This window comes from Elgaria multicarinata, chromosome 1, assembly GCF_023053635.1.
Source record: "Elgaria multicarinata webbii isolate HBS135686 ecotype San Diego chromosome 1, rElgMul1.1.pri, whole genome shotgun sequence".
Classification (NCBI taxonomy): Eukaryota; Metazoa; Chordata; class Lepidosauria; order Squamata; family Anguidae; genus Elgaria; species Elgaria multicarinata.
Genome location: NC_086171.1, coordinates 22,745,567 through 22,769,755, shown reverse-complemented (window position 1 = coordinate 22,769,755; position 24,189 = coordinate 22,745,567). Strand labels below are relative to the sequence as shown.

The 24,189-nt window shown below is 40.2% G+C and overlaps 2 protein-coding genes across 2 annotated transcripts; one reads left to right on the top strand and one right to left on the bottom strand.

Moving 5' to 3' along the window:
* Positions 1-9,729: 9,729 nt before the first annotated feature.
* On the top strand, positions 9,730-12,848 carry LOC134413425 (uncharacterized). Its single transcript, XM_063147600.1, has 4 exons — positions 9,730-9,891; positions 9,984-10,100; positions 10,178-10,693; positions 12,693-12,848. The coding sequence occupies exons 1-4, from the start codon at positions 9,730-9,732 to the stop codon at positions 12,846-12,848; spliced, it is 951 nt and encodes a 316-aa protein (XP_063003670.1).
* A 5,198-nt stretch (positions 12,849-18,046) lies between these two features.
* On the bottom strand, positions 18,047-21,213 carry LOC134413424 (uncharacterized). The gene is made up of 4 exons (XM_063147599.1): positions 21,004-21,213; positions 20,795-20,911; positions 20,202-20,717; positions 18,047-18,202 (listed from the first exon to the last, which is right to left on the bottom strand). Exons 1-4 carry the CDS (start codon positions 21,211-21,213, stop codon positions 18,047-18,049), a joined length of 999 nt encoding a protein of 332 aa, XP_063003669.1.
* Positions 21,214-24,189: the final 2,976 nt, after the last annotated feature.

Here is a 24,189-nt window from a genome sequence, read left to right as displayed (position 1 = left end):
CAGCCCTGGTTTTAAAGGATTTGCACTTAGAAAGTAGTCCAGTTACCAAGAATACGGCAACTTTATTCAATGGGATGTGTAGAAAACATGCTAAGCTCCACAGTTACTGGTCCTCCTGAGGGTGGCATTTACAAAGTCCATTTTTTTCAGATCCATTTTGGAGTCCAGGCGAAATCTAAAAAGCATTTGACAAATGTCTCACACTTCCCCATGGCTTGTGGGCCCCGTTTCACACTTGCTGGCAAGTGATGGAGATTGTCTGATTTCAGGGGGTGGGATAACATGGACGGTCCTGGAAAAGTGCTTGATGACATCATCAGGACTACCAAGGGGGCCTAGTAGATGTATAATTAATCTGGGGAAAACATGGAGTAACTTAATTCAGCATCATTGGAACCAAACAGATATTTTTTTCTGCTGGATGGCACCATTATATTATTATTATTATTAATCATGTATAAAGCACCTAAAATTTACTAAGCACCATACACAGCTTAAAACCAATCCAAAAAACAGAAAAGGAAAAGGAAATTTGAAGAGCAAGCAAATTCAGATGCCAACTCTTATTACATGGATGTTCATATAATGACTAGCTTGAATGACCAATTTAAGGAGAGGCACAGCAAAATGGTGGGTGGTCTTTCAGCAAGCCAATGGAATGGGCCTCATTGTAACATCTACAGACAAGGCCTTTTCTGTAGCGGTATCCGATTATGGAAAAACCCTTCCTGATGAAGATCTGTCTGGCTCCATCATTGTTTGCTTTTTGCAGGGCAGACAAGACTTATTTATTTCAACAGGCGTTTTGCTGCTGAGCTGGAAGTGACATGTTGATGCTTCTGATCCTGTTGTCTTTGTCAGGAGGGTGAAGTGTTTCACTTCCACAGAGCATGCACAGAGTGCAAATAACGCAAGCTGAAGCAGAGGATCCAGGTAGCAAATGAATAGTCCAATGAAGAAGGAAGACTCAGACACAGTAGCTTTTAACTACTTATCTATGGCTGTAGCTAGACCTAAGGTTTATCCCTGGATCGTCCAGGGGTCAAACCTGTTCATCTAGGTGACACACAGGGGATCCAGTGCTCAGGCAGGGGCGAACCCTGGATGATCTCAGGATAAACCTTAGGTCTAGCTGTGGCCTAAGTTTACTGTACAAGTATATACAGAGAACAATTCAGAATAACACTCCAGCAAAAACCATCTGACTCTCCAACAAACTCTCCACCCTGATTCGTTACCAATAACATATTTATACAGATGAGAACCAATCACAGTGTTCTCATGCAATGTGAACACTGGATTGCATCAGCTAGTTTGCTGTTCTGCCCAGATACCCTCCACCTGTGTATCCTGGCCTCTTTCCAAAGCCTTGAGATGAGTATCCCAATTAACACTTCTTAGGTCCCTAGTTCCAGTAAAAACTTACACAGGCTAAAAACCTGACAGTCTTACGTACTGTTTGCTTGGCTATCCTATTTATTGGATGTTGCCTTATTGTTATTTTGTAAGTTGTTTTGATTATCACAGAGAGAAAAGTGGAGCAGAAATTCTTCAAAATAAAAACAAGATAAATATATTTATTTTATTTATATTTATTTATTTATTTATTACATTTATATACCGCTCCATAGCCAAAGCTCTCTGGGCAGTTTACAAAAGTTAAAAACAGTGAACATTAAAAAGTATACAAAATTTAAAACCATCAAAAACATAAAAACAACAGTATAAAAACAACAGTATCCATTTAAAAACTACAGTTCTGGGAGCTGTTAAAAAAAAAAACTTAGCGTTGTTAAATGCTGTTAAATGCCTGGGAGAAGAGAAAAGTCTTGACCTGGCGCTGAAAAGATAACAGAGTTGGTGCCAGGCGAGCCTCATTGGGGATATCATTCCATAGTTGGGGGGCCACCACTGAGAAGGCTCTCTCCCTTGTTGCTGTCCTCCGAGCTTCCCTCAGAGTAGGCACTCAGAGGAGGACCGTAGACATTGAGCACAGTGTACGGGTAGGTTCATGTCAGGAGAGGCGTTCCGTCAGATATTGTGGTCCCAAGCTGTGTATTGGTTTCTCCAATTAATTGAATATTGGTTTCTCCAATTAATTATGAATCAGAATAGCTGGTGTGGGTGTATCTGCCTTTAACTAAGCATGTGGGATGTATTAATGCTTTCCTTTAAAATAATTCAAATTCATGAAATGTAGGTCTATTCTAACAAATTCTACCACACAAAGGCATCTCTGCTGTGCCACGAGTGGTATAAAGGGATTCAACTCTGTGTACATAGAGATGCCTCTGAGATTCTCTTCTTGTGCTGCCTCCACAAAGGGTGATTGTACAGCAGGGAGTGGGCAGGAGGTTAGATCCAGATCTACTGATAGATCTTCAGATGATTTGTGGGAATAAATAAAGAAATTGGCAAGAGATTCTGACTCTGAATTGTCTAACAATAATATTAGAAGGGGTTCCCCCTTCTAAATTAGGCTGTTAAAATATCTGTTCTGTAGTAATTCAAGTGTAGGTTTTCTTTTACTCATATGTAGATGTCATCCCAGAGCATGGCTCATGGGGTGCAGTAGGTAACTGACTCCACCTCCAGAGCCACCATTTTGCATCTGGCTCCACCCATCTCCCAGCCACTATTTTGTGTGTGGCTCCATTAGATGGATCTAGGGGGGAAAAGCAACACTGATGCCTGAGGTCTGCCTACACCTGGTGGGAATCTACACTGGTGTTATTCTAACGCTTTGAATAGGTTACTGTGACGCATAACGTCACGTGACCCTGGGTCTCCAACGTTGTAAATGAGTCATACTTACAGGTTCTGTTTCTTAGTTCCAGCGTGGCTGCAGATTCATGTGCCTTGTCCTACCGGTAATTCTCCTCTCGCAACCCAGAGCTGCTGAGTTTGCTCCGCCCACTTCTTGTTCTCCTTCCTTCGCCCCGTTTGCTATCTTATCTTCTACAGCAGATAAATCACACCAGCCTTATACTGTGCAATCACTGACAATTGTATGCAAAGGACTCAGAAGTTTTCCACCTTAGAATCTGCTTTTATTGTGAAGTACTCCCATGCATCCTGCCTTAAAATTTGAATCAAATTGGGTCATCGGTTGATTTTTTATGATTTTTTTAAAAAAACATTTCCCCCCTCTTTGCAAAGGAGCTGTAGCTCCCTGCAGGAAAATTAACAAGGGTCCAAAGCCCAAAACTCATGACCAGCGGGGCTTAAATGCAAGCTGCTGCTAAAACTTTTCAATTTGGTCTCCCATCCAAATTCTGACCAGACCCGACCCTGTTTAGCTTCAGCAAAGTGGCTGGCTCCTGTGCATTCAGGCAATTCCCTGGGACTTGTGTTAAGATGTTTTGGGAGGGAGGGATTTGTGTGTGCTTATGACTTGCCCTGCACTGCTAGCTAGGAATGAGGCAGGCAGTGGGCAGAGCAAACCCAGCAATGAAAGGATTTAACAATGTGCCCTGCAGTAACGTTACAGCTACAGAGAACCGATACAGAGAACCACGTTAGAAAAGGACACTAGCAACGTTATAAGACTAGTGTAGATCCGGCCCTGCTATACACCACAAAGAAAAGAAGAATGAAGCTCCCAGCAACCAGGGATGTCTACTACTTGGAATTCTGTCTTGCTTTTGGCTCGATGGAGTTCCGTGGAGTGCCTGACGTGGCTTGCATTTGCAGTCCAAACAGCTGCTTTCCCCCGAAACTCTATTGAGCCAGCCATAATTTGTGCAAATAGGGATTTGCACAGCCACAATTTGCATAATTTGCACAAATTTCAGCTGCAATTTGCACAAATTATGCACATTTGTGTGAGTTGTGGCTGTAATTTGCACAAATTTTAAAATATGGAAAAACGCAAATTTGCCAGACTTGCTGCAGAGCGAGTCAGGCTCTGAAGGATAAAAACAGACAAATCAATGGAAGTTCATTGTGCTGTGCCCCCAGACAGATTTCTCTGACATCCGTACCAGCAACCCACCCATGTCCTGGCATGATCACTGGTAAATATTGCCACTCCCAAATAAAACAAGCCAGTAAGTATGTGTGTGTGTGTGCATGCTACCTTTCTGATAAAAACAAATGGACAATATTCAATCCATCATCTCAGCCTCACTTTAAATTCCTCTTCAACCCCCCCCTCCAACCTTTTCAAGAAAACCTTGCCCACTGTTTAATTATTGTAAATCAGAGGGTACCTTGGAGGCTGCTCTTTTGATCTGAAAGCTTTTCCCTGCTAATGCACAGGCTGGTCATGAAAAACAGTACGTGAAATACAGCCTTCTTCGAAGTATAATGGTACTTAGAAGAATGCACTACTAGGCACATTTTATTTTATTTATTTATTTATTACATTTTTATACCGCCCAATAGCCGAAGCTCTCTGTACATGCTTAAAGGGGCTATTTTGTTAATTATACATCACAGGACCCAAAGTTAAGCTTTGGCTCTTGGGGAAACAGATTCTGGGCTCATGTCCTGGTGAACTCTGGGTCAAATTAAACCTTGATAGTCTCTGAATGATTATACCCTCACATTTTCTGTTCTTTCTGCTATCCACAAAAACACCATTAACCCAGAAGTGCGCAACCAACACTATCCTCTCTATTCAACCTTGGGAACAACTTCCCAGAAGCCTCCTGTGCTAGAAGCCAGAGCATGGCAAGTTGTCCTTTTAGGAGCAGAATAGAATAGGAGAAAGCATCACCATGCTTGTCCTGTGCACCCCCACAACTGTCAAGCCCAGAGGCTGAGGCTGGGGCAGTGCAAATGGCAAGGTTTCAGATCCCCTAAAAAATAGACCTGAGGCACACAGTGGGGCAGTGACCACGGTGGTGTCTGAATGCATCTGTAGCTGGCACAAGGTCATATTGGAACACAGATTCCAAGAGGTGATTTATGAGTCACAACCTTCCAGGTGGATTGCTAGCAAGATCTAGTCCAGGGGTTGAGAATTCCTTTTTCCATCTGAGAAAATCTCCTCCTCTTCCTCCTCATGGTTTATTTGTATCCTGCTTTTCCCTCCAAAAGGAAGCCCAAAGCGGCTAACAATGTCATACAGAATACAATAATATCAAAGACAACATCAAAAGACAACAATATGAAAAACTAACAAGAAAAATAATACCAAAAAAAAAACCTTTAAACAAACTTTCAGCTCAGGACTTCAATGGGTGAGTTAATACATACAAAATTCATTAAAAAAATTAAATGAGGGGATAATACAGTGCAGCCCATAGTTTAACCAAAAATTCACCCTTATACCCCGCCACCCACCAGCAGGCCATTATAGCAAACTGTTTGGCTGTACCAATAAATGAGGCGAATCCCCCATTGGAACTAGCAGGGGGAAAACAAGGTCCAAACAATTATTACAAAAAGTACTGTAGGCTAAAGTCCCCTCCTGTCAAACTTGCCCTCTCACCACAGGTTAATACAGAAGGAGAAAACCAGAAAGTGGCCAGCAGCACTACTGTCATGCCAAACACAGCAAAGTGGCTGTATAGCCCAGCTTGGAGCACGATCAAAAGGCCCTGGTGTCGCTTCATCAAGGTTGGCGCAGGTGGGCACAATGGTCTCAGACCTGCAATTCCAAACTTTGCACCTTGGAGAGCTTCTTTAGAGTTCTGACTAGGTCTGACTGAAACCTGGAGGAGATTCATTGCCCCACTGACATTGGAGCCACCAGACTCCACTGCTTGGCCGTTCGATGGTCTCCTCAAGAGCAAGGGGGCACAGTCCCTCACTCCACTCCTCTACTGCTGCTAAATCCTTTTGGGGGCCACCTTCCAGTGATGGGTGGATCTGAAGGCAAAAGGGGCAGGGCAAGAAGTAAAAGAAGTGAGGCCCCAAATACCAGCAGCATATTTTAGCTCAATGCTCTTACTGCCAACAGCACAGAGCCTCAGGAGAGGCATTTTTACCCTTTTAGAATGGGAGGGGTAAAGTGCAAAAAAATCTCTGTGCTTGTTTCCACTTCCTGAGTAAGTCTCTGAGCAGAAGGATGCTTGGTTCCTCCTCCTGAGTTGCACACTGGCATGGGATGCCACTGTTTGTAGCCTGCCTTTTCCATCTTAGAGTTATGGTTCTCAATGGTGATGACACAGCCAATAGCGCTCTTTCCAGTCTTTTTGACTACTTACTGTTTTCGACTATGCTAGTACTAAGCAGACCTAGGGCCGGATCTACACTACTGCTTTAAAGCGCTTTATAACAGTTTTATAGTGCTTTAAAGCAGTTAAAGCGCTTTATAACTGTTATAAAGCGCTTTAAAGCAGTAGTGTAGATCCTGCCCTAGTCAGTCCATCTACTATGGTTGGCGGTGACTCTCCAAGATCTTTGACAGAGGCCTTTCGCATCATCCACTGCCCAATGCTTAACTGAAGGGTTCCACCCTTAAAGGCGAACTAAGCATAATTTGAAATAAATAAATTGCACTGCACCTATACTAGCTCTGCAAACAGTGTTGTGAACTAACTAAGGCCTTAACTAGACCTAAGGTTTATCCCAGGGTTGTCCCGGGGTCGTCCCTGCCTGCTCCTAGGATATCCTGTGTGTCATATACATGCACAGGGATGACCCTGGGACGATCACGGGACAAACCTTAGGCCTCTGAATGGTTTCCATGGCAAGCAGGCTTGAGGTAGTTCATTGACTCTTTAAACAAATGTAGTAGGCCAACATGACGCTGAAACCCCTCATGCAGGAGTGCAGAACCATGGGCCAAACCTGGCCCACTCTTGGGATGCTTAAATGGCTACACCCTCTTCTCTGGCCTTACCCCCCTCTCCTGACCATGTAGTGTTTTCCTTGCTTTTGTATAGTCCCTGCCCCCTTTGGTCCATTCTTAAATGTTGAAATTCCTCTCCTAAGGCTTAGTTACTGGGAGTAAGAGCTTTCAGCTAAAATATGCTGGTATTTTTTTTTTATCTTCGCCCTGCCCCTGTTCCCTTTAGTACGGTGACCATATGAAAAGGAGAACAGGGCTCCTGTATCTTTAACAGTTGCATAGAAAAGGGAATTTCAGCAGATGTCGCTTGTATATATGGGGAACGTGGTGAAATTCCCTCTTCATCACAATAGTTAAGGTGCAGGAGCTATACTAGAGTGACCAGATTTAAAAGAGGGCAGGGCACCTGCAACTTTAACTGGTGTGATGAAGAGGAAATTTCACCAGGTTCCCCATATAAACAAATGACACCTGCTGAAATCCCCTTTTCAATACAATGGTTAAAGATACAGGAGCCCTGTCCTCCTTTTCAGATGGTCACCCTACCTTCAGCCACACCCACCACTGGAATATGACCCCAGCCCTTCCCAAGAGCTTCTCCAAAATTGGATTTGGCCCTCAGACTGAAAATTATTATTATTTATTTATTTATTTATTTATTTATATAGCACCATCAATGTACATGGTGCTGTACAGAGTAAAACAGTAAATAGCAAGACCCTGCCGCATAGGCTTACATTCTAAGGTTAAACTTCCCTATGCTAATGGAAGACTAGCCCCAAGACTAGGCCTCATCCTCCCCAGCCCGTGCTCTGTTCCAAACACTAACAAACAACGTCTGTGACTGATGAGGTCTTTAATGGACTGCTGATTACTCTGATTACAACTGCAAACCAAAAGGAAATGTCAGCTTCCTGGCAGATGAGAAGAAAACCAGCCGTACGTTGTCCATGAATAATTCAAGGAGCAGCCATGGTAAAGGCAGGTTTCCTCTCTTATGACAGCTAAAAGACTTATACTATCACATTGGAAGGACGAATGCTCACCTCCCATAATGCAATGGACTGAAGACTTAATAACGCTATCAACATTTGAACGGGTAGTAGGTGGGCGCCACTTGCGAGTGGATAATACATGGCAATGTGGTCTGCTTTTCTTGAAACCTATGCGTAACTCTCCCTGCTTTTTTATATATAAATAGTATACCTGATGGAAAAAGTGATGGTATTCCTATAAATGTAATATTTTTCTTTTTCACAATTTATTTTTTGTTCTGTTTCGTTAATATTCGCAATAAAAGAGAGAGAGAGAGAGAGAGAAGGGGAGTGAAAGAGAAGTAGACCTTCCCCCTTTCAGAATGTGAATGAAGTTTTCTTCCTTCTCTCCCCAACTCCCCGTAGTGCCAGCAGAAGGTGCGAGGTGGAGAAACATCCAAGATGAACAAGAAAGAGGCAGAAATGTCTCAGGATGCTGTAGACAAATTTATTGTAAGAAAAGAAAAGAAAAAAAGAAAAAGCCTGACATGTTCCAGCCTCTTGTTTTCTGTTAGGCCTTCTTCAGGGGGTTGTAACGATGTTTGCAGAAATTATTTACAACAGGTTGTCTTGTGTCTATGTTCTAGTCATCGGTGTATAAGCCCTGAGCGTTAATCCATGCCAGTGGGAGTTCATGGGACTTGTAGTTCAAAACAGCAGGTTGCCTACACCTGATCTAATATAAGGTTAAGCAAATGTAAGTCTGTTGAAATCAAGAAGCAGCGTAACACATTGGGTTGTGCCTTATTTCTGTGCTGAAACAGGATTCACTGTTAACATCATGGATTGCTGTTTGAGTTCCTCCCATGGGCTATTCAGCCTACATTGTGCTCTAGCGCTACCCAAGCCTCTCACCTTTGAATTCCCTCCCATTCTCCTGGCTCTTGTGTTACACTCTTCTGCCACTCGCTGAGCATCCCTCTTTCATCTCTTAACCATTACTCAGTATATCCTGACAATAACGTTGAGCTGTTTTGCTCTGCCTGAGCCATTTCCTTCCACCTCTTATCGAAGCCACCTGTACAAGAGAGGGCACTCCACCTAAAAGGCTGCTGTTTTCATATCCAGAAGTGGGATTTCTTATGAAGCCAAATCCTTCTGCAAGGCTACTCAGAAAGATCTGCTACTGTTATTACCGCTGCACAGTATTTCACTGGAGTGTTTTGGACTCGTGTGCAGAAAGAAATCAGCATCAGTTTGACTGACTCTGCAATAGGCTTGAGCTGGTAAAGATGTAGATCACTGTTTCACATCACAGTACAGAAGTGATCTCCATCTTTTGTGTTATGCACTTGTAAGGATCACTGCTGTTGTCCTCTACTGATTTTTAAAGAGATTAATTGACTCTTAAAAAAAAAACACAAGTAGTATATGGCCCTACTTCCTGTCAAATTTATGCAAATGAGCCATGTGGCTTTGTTTTGGTCACGTGACCAAAACAAACACCACGTGACCAGAAGTGACGTCACTAGCTGTCAAAACAAGCAGCACGTGGCCGGAAGTGACGTCACCAGCTGTCAATACAAACAGCACGTGACCGGAACTGACGACACTAGCTGTCAAAACAAAACAGCACATGACCGGAACTGACGTCATCAGCTGTCATAACAAAACACCATGTGCCCAGAAATGCTGGCACTACCTGTCAAAAGAAAGGCCACGTGGCCGGAAGTGACGTTTTTTCTGCGGCGACCGGAAATGATGCTTTTTGCAGGCGACCGGTGGAACATGTCCAGGCATGTCTCCCCACAGCCTCTCAGCGGTTGGCTAAGGAATATCAAATGGCCTGCCCCGCAACCAATAGGAAGAGTTTTCAGAACCCCTAAAGGATTCACCAGGGTGTGCAGTGCTTTTCAGACTTTCAACCCGTCGGGAACAGTTGCTGATTTTAAGCAGGAGACAACATGGAAACCCCCAGCACCCCGATGCGGCCTATAGAGGTGTCTAACCCCGATGGCACCAGAGAGGCCTAAACCCAGAAAGCGTTATCTCAGCACCAGCTCTGACGATGAACAGTTCCCACCAACAAAGACCCCACAGGAGGAAGATGAGGAGATCTCACAAATATGGCAAAGCTTGTTGGACTCTATCTCGATACCAAACTCTATAATGCAGGTAAAACTTTTTTTTTTTTCTGGCATCCTATTTATGTGCAAAAACAACTTGTAAGAGTTACAGAAAATTACATTTTCCCCTTAAATTTCCAGGAGCCAGCAGCAGAGGCTGTAACAGCTGAAGAACCTGAGAAGTGCATCAATACTAGCATCCCGCCGTCACCTATTGAGCTTTGGAATATGGCTTCTGCAAGTAACATTCACATTCAGGTGTGTGTGTTTTCAGTGTTCTGTCTAAAAAGTTTTCCAAATAGATTTAATGTTAATAGTTTTAAAATATCTTTTAGGCTCCTGAAGCATTGGCAAACAATCAGCCGGCGCATCTCACCCTGAAAAATCTTCTTGGACTGTCGATTGATGAAACACAGCACATTTTACCAAGAAAGCGTCGAGGAGCTATGCGTGGAATTGTCAGAGCAACCATTTATGGCATCTTGAAACACTGCCTAAGCCAGTATCTGTATGAGAGCTGTATTGGATGTACAATACAGGCCCCTGGACAGAGCTCTCACGAATGTACAGTATGGACAGAAAATGACATTTCCACAAAACTACGCATTCTTTGTGCAAAACTCTGGTTTCAGCCTGTGTTGCATGTTGTTATCCTCATTGGTTATTCTCTAAATTGTCTTGCTTTGACCTCAGAGAATGTGGACCAGGTCTTAATTCTGACTACAGAGATTAGCAGAGCTATAAATCCTCGAATGTACCTTGAAAAAATTATGAAGACCACCGACCAATCCTTTCTTCAACATGTAGAACGCGTAATCAAAGATCGGCCCTATAAGTCATTTCTTACATCTGTAAATGCTGTTTTTAGAAATTCTGTCTAAATTCCTTCATTGTTAAATTGTTTTGCATCATTGAGAATTAAAAAATAAAGAAAACTTTATTTCTTTATGTAAGCAATAGTTTTATTTTATTTCACACCACAGGTACATAATCCCATCATGGAAGGAACTAAGTCAGGGTGGGGGTCAGGGAAGGAAATGAACAAGGGCAAATCTAATCACTGTTGCATGGGGCAGAAGGAACTGAGCCATTGTGGAGTCAACACTGGCTTTCACCAGAGGCAAATCTAATCACTGTTGTATGGGGCAGAAGGAACTAAGCCATTGTGGAGTCATCATAGGTTTTCATCAGGGGCAAACCTAATCACTGTTGCATGGGGCAGAAGGAACTAAGCCAGTGTGGGGTCAACATTGGCTTTCACCAGAGGCAAATCTAATCACTGTTGCATGGGGCATAAGCAACTAAGCCAGGGTGGGGGTCAGGGAAGGAAATGAACAAAGGCATACCCCAGAGGCAAATCTAAACACTGTTGTATGGGGATGGAAGTCTCAGCCAATGACAGTCTTCAAAACTAGAACCTGAAGGACAACGCCCAGAGCCAAAAAGTATATAGAATCAGAACAATGCAGAAACCATCTTTGGTGCCCATAGGGATCTGAAGTTCTCCGGCATGTAAATGGTGAGTGATTTTTTCTTTTCCTTCAACTCTCTATTTCTAAAGAAATATTTTTCAGCTTATTTATCTCTGCTAAATATAGAGAATAGCAAATCCTAAATGCAAGTTTATTTTAATTTTGATTGTGGTGGTGTAGAAACTCTTTATTTTCTATTGAGGGAGCATGATAAAAAATAGCCCAAGCATATGGCCATGTGTATGAGAAGGTAGTTACTTTTACTTAAATATAAGGCGTTTTACATTTTTTAACTATGAACCCTTTAAATTGGAGCTAGGGTAAAATGCTTGTGCCTTGGGTAAGTGGCCACTACTGTAACAATAATAAAAAGTCCCACACTTATGGCTTAAGGTATTTTAATTCATAGACACAGCTGAAATTTCTATACAGGAAAAAACAGCCATTTCAGAGTGTAACATTTAAGAAAAAAGGACAGACATTTTTCTCCCATGCGGTAGGACGGTTTCCCGGCCTTAACCACATTGAATAATCCATTTTCCTGTGGTAAAGAGAGTAAAACAGTTTCAGTTAGGATATACAGTACTAATATAGTTTGCCTTTTACCTGATTTCTTCAAAGGAGTCATACCCAGCCGCCATTTTCACTGATCCACTGTGCCTTGGTGTTGTGGATATATTCTGCCATGAACTCTACCATCTGTCTTGTGTTTTCATGAGTCATAAGAATCCCAAATGCTTGTAGTTTCTTTAAAAGAGCAAAACCCAAACAGAATAATCGATAATAAACGTCCAAAATTAATTTTTCCATCAGAAAATTCTTCTTTCATCACAAGATTGAAAATTCTACAGCCGTCCTCCATAGAACGCAGTTCAAGTGTATCCATAAGCGTCAACAGCTCCTTGTTAGCAAAATCGTGATACATAGAGGTAAGTTTCTGTAAAATCAGAGTTGTTCTGTATTGTGATGTTTTAGGTGATGGTTGTCCAGAAGTACAGTTCAAATAGTTTACAAAGAGTTTGTAAACATAATCAAATGATACAGGATCCATTGGCCTTTGAAGCATAGTAAAAAAAATGGTCCGACGCTCTTTTGTGTTGTATCTGGTCATATGTGGGCTAGCCCCAACATGTCCTTGAGGAATACCTGAGGAATACCTGTTGTGTATTCAAACTACTTGTGTTTTACAGAGGGTGTTTGTGAAATGTCGCAACAAAAGAAAATCGCTCAACCAGGGAGCCGGAGCCCCATACATGAACCTACCCATACTGAAAATCAGGGTAAAGACAAATATGATTGTTATTTCATTTTTATTTTGGGGGTAGTGTTATCTTGTCATGAAAATATTGTGCAAATGTTGAATGTTTATTTTTTTCAGAACAATCAGATGACCACGCAACCAATGAGAATCTCAAACCTCAAGATTCAAAGACTGAGACAACACATGAGGGGACCCAAGCATCAAAGGACGACAGACCTGGAGGCCACGGTAAAGCCAAACGAAAACTCAAACACCTCACGGGGAACACTTTAAAGCCATTTAAAAAACGGAAAGTGGGCACTTCTGCTTCTGATAATTTAGATGACGTGCTTGAAAAGTACAAGCAATGTGCTGAGGAGGCTATGTCACCTTTGAGTGCCAGCTTACTGAGACCCCATGCGTCAACAAAATATTTGGAAGCAGCCCGGGCTAAAATTTCTTTTTCTTTTTTTTTATTAAATTTTTTATTTTTATTTTTCAACAACAACAACAAAAAGAACATAATACATAAACATAAAATACCCTTTATATCATATGTTCAAGCTTAATCTATTAAACATATTCATACTCAACATAACAGTGCACCCCCCACCTCGGGATCTCATTCCTGTTTCCAAAAACTCATAGTTTCTTCTGTTAGTGGTTTCCCGCTTCCCTTAGAAAACACAAACTCTAGGAACTTTTTCCAGATTCCCTCAAAATCATTCGTTTTTACTATACCTCTTTTCATTTTAATCTTGCATGTCAATTTATCATTTATAGCAATGTCCCACACTTCTTTATACCATTCTTCAATACAATAATCTCCTTGAGTCTTCCAGTTCCTAGCTACGATTAACCTTGCAGCCGTCAGCAAATTCGTTATCAGTTCCTTAGTTTTTTTACTACATTTAAGATCTTCTTGCAGTGAGAGTAATGCAATCCTTGGTGTGTCCTCTATTTTAATTCCAACAATTTCCTTAATCTCGAAGAACACCATCTTCCACAACTTTTGCACATATTTACAATCCCACCACATATGTAAATACGTTCCTTTTTCACCACATCCCCTCCAACAATCTGCTGAATGCTGATTATTAATCTTATCTAATCTAAACAGAGTTAAATACCACCTCCATAAAATTTTATAATAATTCTCCTTTATTCTTACTGACATATTTCTCAACACTCTCTGTCTCCATAGTCCTTCCCAACTCTGCTGTCCTATCTGTATCTTCAAATCAGTCTCCCAAACCACTTTTCCTACACTATCCAACAATCCTTTCTCAGCTAATATATTATGTAATTGACTCATTAACCCTTTTGTCCCTATATTTTTGTCCCTTATCGATTTCTTTTTTTCCAATTAGTTTCTCGAACTTCGTCATCTCTCCACACTCTCCATTTTCTCTTACCCAATTTTAGTCCATTGTTCCAATTGCCCATAGTTTAACCACGTTAATTTTATATCTTTTAAAACCTCCTCCAACCTCTCTCTTGTATTCATCCCTCTTAGCCATTCTCTTAGTTTAATTTTATTTTTCTCTATTAAAACTTTACTTAATCTGTTCTTTAAATCTTCAGGAAAATTCTTTAACATTATCACCGGTGTTAAGGAGGAGCTGCTTGAAAGCAGTTCCTTTTTATATTTGTTCCAGAGTTCCCAGTGGAACTTCAAAAACTGATTATCTAAATCATTAACCCATTTTCCTTTCCCTCTTTCCTTAAAGAATACATTATGCAATTTTAATTCTATATTGCTTGTTGATTTTTTTCTCCGTCCAATCTAAATCACCTACACCTAAAATTGCTTCAACAATATGTCTTAACCTATTTGCTACATAATAAGAATTAATATTTGGGAGTCCCAATCCTCCCTTTCTTTGGCTTAAATACCATTAACTTTTATTAATCCTTGATTTCTTCTCTGCATTACAATAATTATTTATAAGATTCTGCCAACTTTTTAACTCTAAATCTGAAATTCTTATTGGTAGCATCCTAAAAATAAAATTAATCGTAGGTAAAATTTTCATCTTTATTAAAGCTATTCTTCCAAACCATGAAAGGTTCAGTCTCTTATATTTCTTTAATTTTTCTACATCTCTTTTTCAATCCATTTAAATTCTCGCTTTCCAAATCTTCTAATTTTTTAGTAATCTTAATTCCCAAATATTTAATTTTTTTCTTTACTTTTCAAATCTGTAACATTCCCTTCCCACTCCTTTTCTTCCTTTTTAGTGTAATTAAATAACATCAATTCCGATTTTGCCCAATTTATTCTTAACCCCGTAACTTCTTCAAATTCTTTCAACTGCTGTTTAATTCTTTCCATTTTACCTATAGGATCTCTAATAGTTATTAACGTATCATCTGCAAACATATTCAACTTTATTTTATTACTGCTACCTATCCCCTCTAGATCCCCATCTTCTCTTATTACATTTGCCAGCAATTCCATCACCAATACAAACAGGACTGGCGAGAGTGGGCAACCTTGTGTCCCTCTGGCTAGTTGTATCTTATCCGTAATTCCATCAGTTACTACCACTACGGCTGTATTTTGGGAGTATAACTGCTCTATTATTGCTTTAAATTTATTTCCAAATCCCATTTTTATTTAGAACCATCTTTAATGGGATAGGATCAGTAAAAAATAAGCAAGGTAATTATTGTCACATGATGAAGGATAAAATAAAAAATTTTCAGGAATTTTTTGAAGATTTATATAAGGAAAAAGATACCCAAAGGAAGAGAATGGAAGTGTATGTGGATAAATTCTTGAAGAAGGGATTAGAAAAAGAGCATAAGGAAATAATTAACAAAATTATACTGCAAAGTGAAATAGAGGAGGTTATAGACCAGCTTAAAGTAGGGAAATCACCTGGGGCAGATGGTCTAGGACCAGAGTTTTATAAAAAAATTTTTTCAACTATTTTGGCTATAAGACTAAACAAATTTATAGCTAAGTATGTAGGGGAAGACCAATGTGTTTTTATGACAGGAAGACAGATGCACACTTTAGTAGGAAGAGTTTTGAATGTAATTCAGGGGATATTCAGGATCTTCAAAAAATTCCTGAAAATTTTTATTTTATCCTTCATCATGTGACAATAATTACCTTGCTTATTTTTTACTGATCCTATCCCATTTAAGATGGTTCTAAATAAAAATGGGATTTGGAAATAAATTTAAAGCAATAATAGAGCAGTTATACTCCCAAAATACAGCCGTAGTGGTAGTAACTGATGGAATTACGGATAAGATACGACTAGCCAGAGGGACACAAGGTTGCCCACTCTCGCCAGTCCTGTTTGTATTGGTGATGGAATTGCTGGCAAATGTAATAAGAGAAGATGGGGATCTAGAGGGGATAGGTAGCAGTAATAAAATAAAGTTGAATATGTTTGCAGATGATACGTTAATAACTATTAGAGATCCTATAGGTAAAATGGAAAGAATTAAACAGCAGTTGAAAGAATTTGAAGAAGTTACGGGGTTAAGAATAAATTGGGCAAAATCGGAATTGATGTTATTTAATTACACTAAAAAGGAAGAAAAGGAGTGGGAAGGGAATGTTACAGATTTGAAAAGTAAAGAAAAAAATTAAATATTTGGGAATTAAGATTACTAAAAAATTAGAAGATTTGGAAAGCGAGAATTTAAATGGATTGAAAAAGAGATGTAGAAAAATTAAAGAAATATAAGAGACTGAACCTTTCATGGTTTGGAAGAATAGCTTTAATAAAGATGAAAATTTTACCTACGATTAATTTTATTTTTAGGATGCTACCAATAAGAATTTCAGATTTAGAGTTAAAAAGTTGGCAGAATCTTATAAATAATTATTGTAATGCAGAGAAGAAATCAAGGATTAATAAAAGTTAATGGTATTTAAGCCAAAGAAAGGGAGGATTGGGACTCCCAAATATTAATTCTTATTATGTAGCAAATAGGTTAAGACATATTGTTGAAGCAATTTTAGGTGTAGGTGATTTAGATTGGACGGAGAAAAAAATCAACAAGCAATATAGAATTAAAATTGCATAATGTATTCTTTAAGGAAAGAGGGAAAGGAAAATGGGTTAATGATTTAGATAATCAGTTTTTGAAGTTCCACTGGGAACTCTGGAACAAATATAAAAAGGAACTGCTTTCAAGCAGCTCCTCCTTAACACCGGTGATAATGTTAAAGAATTTTCCTGAAGATTTAAAGAACAGATTAAGTAAAGTTTTAATAGAGAAAAATAAAATTAAACTAAGAGAATGGCTAAGAGGGATGAATACAAGAGAGAGGTTGGAGGAGGTTTTAAAAGATATAAAATTAACGTGGTTAAACTATGGGCAATTGGAACAATGGACTAAAATTGGGTAAGAGAAAATGGAGAGTGTGGAGAGATGACGAAGTTCGAGAAACTAATTGGAAAAAAAGAAATCGATAAGGGACAAAAATATAGGGACAAAAGGGTTAATGAGTCAATTACATAATATATTAGCTGAGAAAGGATTGTTGGATAGTGTAGGAAAAGTGGTTTGGGAGACTGATTTGAAGATACAGATAGGACAGCAGAGTTGGGAAGGACTATGGAGACAGAGAGTGTTGAGAAATATGTCAGTAAGAATAAAGGAGAATTATTATAAAATTTTATGGAGGTGGTATTTAACTCTGTTTAGATTAGATAAGATTAATAATCAGCATTCAGCAGATTGTTGGAGGGGATGTGGTGAAAAAGGAACGTATTTACATATGTGGTGGGATTGTAAATATGTGCAAAAGTTGTGGAAGATGGTGTTCTTCGAGATTAAGGAAATTGTTGGAATTAAAATAGAGGACACACCAAGGATTGCATTACTCTCACTGCAAGAAGATCTTAAATGTAGTAAAAAAACTAAGGAACTGATAACGAATTTGCTGACGGCTGCAAGGTTAATCGTAGCTAGGAACTGGAAGACTCAAGGAGATTATTGTATTGAAGAATGGTATAAAGAAGTGTGGGACATTGCTATAAATGATAAATTGACATGCAAGATTAAAATGAAAAGAGGTATAGTAAAAACGAATGATTTTGAGGGAATCTGGAAAAAGTTCCTAGAGTTTGTGTTTTCTAAGGGAAGCGGGAAACCACTAACAGAAGAAACTATGAGTTTTTGGAAACAGGAATGAGATCCCGAGGTGGGGGGTGCACTGTTATGTTGAGTATGAATATGTTTAATAGATTAAGCTTGAACATATGATATAAAGGGTATTTTATGTTTATGTATTATGTTCTTTTTGTTGTTGTTGTTGAAAAATAAAAATAAAAAATTTAATAAAAAAAAAGAAAAAGAAATTTTAGCCCGGGCTGCTTCCAAATATTTTGTTGACGCATGGGGTCTCAGTAAGCTGGCACTCAAAGGTGACATAGCCTCCTCAGCACATTGCTTGTACTTTTCAAGCACGTCATCTAAATTATCAGAAGCAGAAGTGCCCACTTTCCGTTTTTTAAATGGCTTTAAAGTGTTCCCCGTGAGGTGTTTGAGTTTTCGTTTGGCTTTACCGTGGCCTCCAGGTCTGTCGTCCTTTGATGCTTGGGTCCCCTCATGTGTTGTCTCAGTCTTTGAATCTTGAGGTTTGAGATTCTCATTGGTTGCGTGGTCATCTGATTGTTCTGAAAAAAATAAACATTCAACATTTGCACAATATTTTCATGACAAGATAACACTACCCCCAAAATAAAAATGAAATAACAATCATATTTGTCTTTACCCTGATTTTCAGTATGGGTAGGTTCATGTATGGGGCTCCGGCTCCCTGGTTGAGCGATTTTCTTTTGTTGCGACATTTCACAAACACCCTCTGTAAAACACAAGTAGTTTGAATACACAACAGGTATTCCTCAGGTATTCCTCAAGGACATGTTGGGGCTAGCCCACATATGACCAGATACAACACAAAAGAGCGTCGGACCATTTTTTTTACTATGCTGCAAAGGCCAATGGATCCTGTATCATTTGATTATGTTTACAAACTCTTTGTAAACTATTTGAACTGTACTTCTGGACAACCATCACCTAAAACATCACAATACAGAACAACTCTGATTTTACAGAAACTTACCTCTATGTATCACGATTTTGCTAACAAGGAGCTGTTGACGCTTATGGATACACTTGAACTGCGTTCTATGGAGGACGGCTGTAGAATTTTCAATCTTGTGATGAAAGAAGAATTTTCTGATGGAAAAATTAATTTTGGACGTTTATTATCGATTATTCTGTTTGGGTTTTGCTCTTTTAAAGAAACTACAAGCATTTGGGATTCTTATGACTCATGAAAACACAAGACAGATGGTAGAGTTCATGGCAGAATATATCCACAACACCAAGGCACAGTGGATCAGTGAAAATGGCGGCTGGGTATGACTCCTTTGAAGAAATCAGGTAAAAGGCAAACTATATTAGTACTGTATATCCTAACTGAAACTGTTTTACTCTCTTTACCACAGGAAAATGGATTATTCAATGTGGTTAAGGCCGGGAAACCGTCCTACCGCATGGGAGAAAAATGTCTGTCCTTTTTTCTTAAATGTTACACTCTGAAATGGCTGTTTTTTCCTGTATAGAAATTTCAGCTGTGTCTATGAATTAAAATACCTTAAGCCATAAGTGTGGGACTTTTTATTATTGTTACAGTAGTGGCCACTTACCCAAGGCACAAGCATTTTACCCTAGCTCCAATTTAAAGGGTTCATAGTTAAAAAATGTAAAACACCTTATATTTAAGTAAAAGTAACTACCTTCTCATACACATGGCCATATGCTTGGGCTATTTTTTATCATGCTCCCTCAATAGAAAATAAAGAGTTTCTACACCACCACAATCAAAATTAAAATAAACTTGCATTTAGGATTTGCTATTCTCTATATTTAGCAGAGATAAATAAGCTGAAAAATATTTCTTTAGAAATAGAGAGTTGAAGGAAAAGAAAAAATCACTCACCATTTACATGCCGGAGAACTTCAGATCCCTATGGGCACCAAAGATGGTTTCTGCATTGCTCTGATTCTATATACTTTTTGGCTCTGGGCGTTGTCCTTCAGGTTCTAGTTTTGAAGACTGTCATTGGCTGAGACTTCCATCCCCATACAACAGTGTTTAGATTTGCCTCTGGGGTATGCCTTTGTTCATTTCCTTCCCTGACCCCCACCCTGGCTTAGTTGCTTATGCCCCATGCAACAGTGATTAGATTTGCCTCTGGTGAAAGCCAATGTTGACCCCACACTGGCTTAGTTCCTTCTGCCCCATGCAACAGTGATTAGGTTTGCCCCTGATGAAAACCTATGATGACTCCACAATGGCTTAGTTCCTTCTGCCCCATACAACAGTGATTAGATTTGCCTCTGGTGAAAGCCAGTGTTGACTCCACAATGGCTCAGTTCCTTCTGCCCCATGCAACAGTGATTAGATTTGCCCTTGTTCATTTCCTTCCCTGACCCCCACCCTGACTTAGTTCCTTCCATGATGGGATTATGTACCTGTGGTGTGAAATAAAATAAAACTATTGCTTACATAAAGAAATAAAGTTTTCTTTATTTTTTAATTCTCAATGATGCAAAACAATTTAACAATGAAGGAATTTAGACAGAATTTCTAAAAACAGCATTTACAGATGTAAGAAATGACTTATAGGGCCGATCTTTGATTACGCGTTCTACATGTTGAAGAAAGGATTGGTCGGTGGTCTTCATAATTTTTTCAAGGTACATTCGAGGATTTATAGCTCTGCTAATCTCTGTAGTCAGAATTAAGACCTGGTCCACATTCTCTGAGGTCAAAGCAAGACAATTTAGAGAATAACCAATGAGGATAACAACATGCAACACAGGCTGAAACCAGAGTTTTGCACAAAGAATGCGTAGTTTTGTGGAAATGTCATTTTCTGTCCATACTGTACATTCGTGAGAGCTCTGTCCAGGGGCCTGTATTGTACATCCAATACAGCTCTCATACAGATACTGGCTTAGGCAGTGTTTCAAGATGCCATAAATGGTTGCTCTGACAATTCCACGCATAGCTCCTCGACGCTTTCTTGGTAAAATGTGCTGTGTTTCATCAATCGACAGTCCAAGAAGATTTTTCAGGGTGAGATGCGCCGGCTGATTGTTTGCCAATGCTTCAGGAGCCTAAAAGATATTTTAAAACTATTAACATTAAATCTATTTGGAAAACTTTTTAGACAGAACACTGAAAACACACACACCTGAATGTGAATGTTACTTGCAGAAGCCATATTCCAAAGCTCAATAGGTGACGGCGGGATGCTAGTATTGATGCACTTCTCAGGTTCTTCAGCTGTTACAGCCTCTGCTGCTGGCTCCTGGAAATTTAAGGGGAAAATGTAATTTTCTGTAACTCTTACAAGTTGTTTTTGCACATAAATAGGATGCCAGAAAAAAAAAAAAGTTTTACCTGCATTATAGAGTTTGGTATCGAGATAGAGTCCAACAAGCTTTGCCATATTTGTGAGATCTCCTCATCTTCCTCCTGTGGGGTCTTTGTTGGTGGGAACTGTTCATCGTCAGAGCTGGTGCTGAGATAACGCTTTCTGGGTTTAGGCCTCTCTGGTGCCATCGGGGTAGACACCTCTATAGGCCGCATCGGGGTGCTGGGGGTTTCCATGTTGTCTCCTGCTTAAAATCAGCAACTGTTCCCGACGGGTTGAAAGTCTGAAAAGCACTGCACACCCTGGTGAATCCTTTAGGGGTTCTGAAAACTCTTCCTATTGGTTGCGGGGCAGGCCATTTGATATTCCTTAGCCAACCGCTGAGAGGCTGTGGGGAGACATGCCTGGACATGTTCCACCGGTCGCCTGCAAAAAGCATCATTTCCGGTCGCCGCAGAAAAAACGTCACTTCCGGCCACGTGGCCTTTCTTTTGACAGGTAGTGCCAGCATTTCTGGGCACATGGTGTTTTGTTATGACAGCTGATGACGTCAGTTCCGGTCATGTGCTGTTTTGTTTTGACAGCTAGTGTCGTCAGTTCCGGTCACGTGCTGTTTGTATTGACAGCTGGTGACGTCACTTCCGGCCACGTGCTGCTTGTTTTGACAGCTAGTGACGTCACTTCTGGTCACGTGGTGTTTGTTTTGGTCACGTGACCAAAACAAAGCCACATGGCTCATTTGCATAAATTTGACAGGAAGTAGGGCCATATACTACTAACACACACCAGCAAATATTTGCAAAAGGAAACTGATTGTTGCTGGATTTCTGTAAATACCTGCTTGCACAACTAACTTTTCAAGATCAGGAATGGAAGTAGGAGCTGTGTCCTTCCCCCACCAACTCCTGTTCAAGTAAGAACAAGAGCAACACATGTTTTTAAGGAGATAAATCAATAAGGGAAGAGACACACAGCCTGTGTCTGTGATGTTGGTAGGAGCTCCACCCCCATGGAGAGCAAGGAGTGGGTATGGGAACAGGGAAAAGTAGGATTGAAAAGGACACTTACACACACACACTGATTCAGAAGCAGCCAAAGGACTTTGCTTGAAACTAACAAGACATTTGGATGAAACTGACCAGCCTTGTCTTGCTTTGAAGAGCGCTCTTATGGCGCTACCTAACAACCTGTTCCTTTGCAGTGGAAAATGGTTAAAAACACACAGAGATTTAAAGAGTCTCTTTCCCTCCACCTTCCTTTCCTCCCCCACTGTCCTGTCTGCTTGATTTGTATATATGTGGGTGAGGGTTGCTGCTGCTGCTTTTGGCTTGTTCAACTGGGTGATTTAGCCGCTCCTGTTTCCCTGCCATGAGGGAGTGGGGGGAGTTCAGAAGCAGCAGGAGGAAAAGATTTGAATTTGTACACCCCCTTGAAAACACGCCGACACTACAGCGCATTGAAAATGTTGGATGAAAACACATGTTGAAATTTGAGCGATGTATTTTTGCATTCCCAGAAGAACCAGGCCTTCCCTGCACCAAAATATTTCACTATGGGGGGGGAGGGAGAACTACAGTCACAGCAGGACATAGTCAACGTCATCCGAGTCCTTCGCAGTTAAAGCAGCCTATAATATCGGCGTCATTTGAGTCTTTTGCATAGATTTCGCTGCAACAGCACAATATAAGGCTGGTGGGATGAAGCTTTGTATTACCTTTCCTTGAATGTAAAGTCCCAGAAGTTTGCTACTGATGATAACTTCATTTAGAATCCCATCACATGCCATTTTTGTAGTGCTGAGGCATTCTTACACACATATATCAGTTGTGGATATAAACAGACTTCCCCAACCTGGTCCGCCCCACAGATGTGTTGGACTGCAAGTCCCATCATCCTGAACCAGCATGGCTATTCTGGCTGGAGATGATGGAAGTTGTGATTGAATGCATCTGGAGGGTACCAAGTTGGGAAAGGGTGATATATAGCATCATAGTCTTAAAGATTGTTGGCATTGGCAGAAAGGTTATTGTGGGATTTGACAAGTGAAACAGTTACAATATCATGAGAACAAAGATTTGGCAGGAGTACAGGATGCATGTTGCTGGAATCCTTAAAAAGAACACTTCCTAGATGTGATAACTATGGCCAAAGCAAATGTAGATTTCCAGAAGTCTGCCTACAGTTGCACAACTTTTTATGTTTTGAAAGAACCATACAGTTTTGCAGAATTCAGTAAGTTCTGAACCACCTTTCAGTGCAGCCAGGAGCTACCCAAAGCTTACTCTAATTGTGACAAGCCAACACTGGCATGCAGGAAATAACTTGTACAGGCTGGATCTTAGCCAGTGGAAATGGCTACTCTTATTAAATATCCCAGCAATGTCACCTTTGGCGGGAGGGGGAACATAGTGTAATATGTAATTTAATTAGTTCATTAATTGATTAATCTGCTTAAAGAAAGACAATTAATGGTCTAATAAAACACTGGTGGGGTGACAGTCCAGATATTCATGGACTCTTAAAAGCAGCCATTCAGAGAAAGATAAGGTTATATGTCCCTTCAGATGTTTTCCATTAGGACCTTTATGACTTGTATCTACAATCTGGATTTAACCGGATGATTGTTAAAAAGATGATAGCCCAATTGAAGCCTTACTCTGATATAGCACTTTCCAGGGTTTTTGTTTTTTGTTTTTTGTTTTGGTTTTGTCATGTGGAAATCGTAGTCCATATACTTGATAAGGATGCTTCCGAATGCAGGTGTTATGCAGTGCAATCCTATGCAAATCTGGCCCTCCTGAAATTCCAGTCTGGCCCTCTGAGGTCAACAGTTGTCCACACCCCTTTTCTCCTCACTACCAATGGTTTCCCGAGTTTTGCATAGTTTCCTGCCATTCTAAAAGGTGAAAATGCTTTTATTAAGGCTTAGTTACTGGCAGTAAGACTTTGAGCTGAAATATACTGGTATTTTGGCTCCAATTTCTTTGCCTTCGGCCCCACCCACCAGAAGAATGTAGCCTCCAAGACCTTCTCTGAAACCAAATTCAGCCCTTGGGCTAAAAAGGTTCCCCACCCCTGCTATACATTATTATTCACAAGTAGGTCTCACTGTGTTCAGTGGTAGGTATATTTAGGATTGCGGTCTTAGTGTCATGTGATCGTTACTTTTCTGCTTAAAACAGCAAGAAGGAAAGCAACTCTGCTAATACATC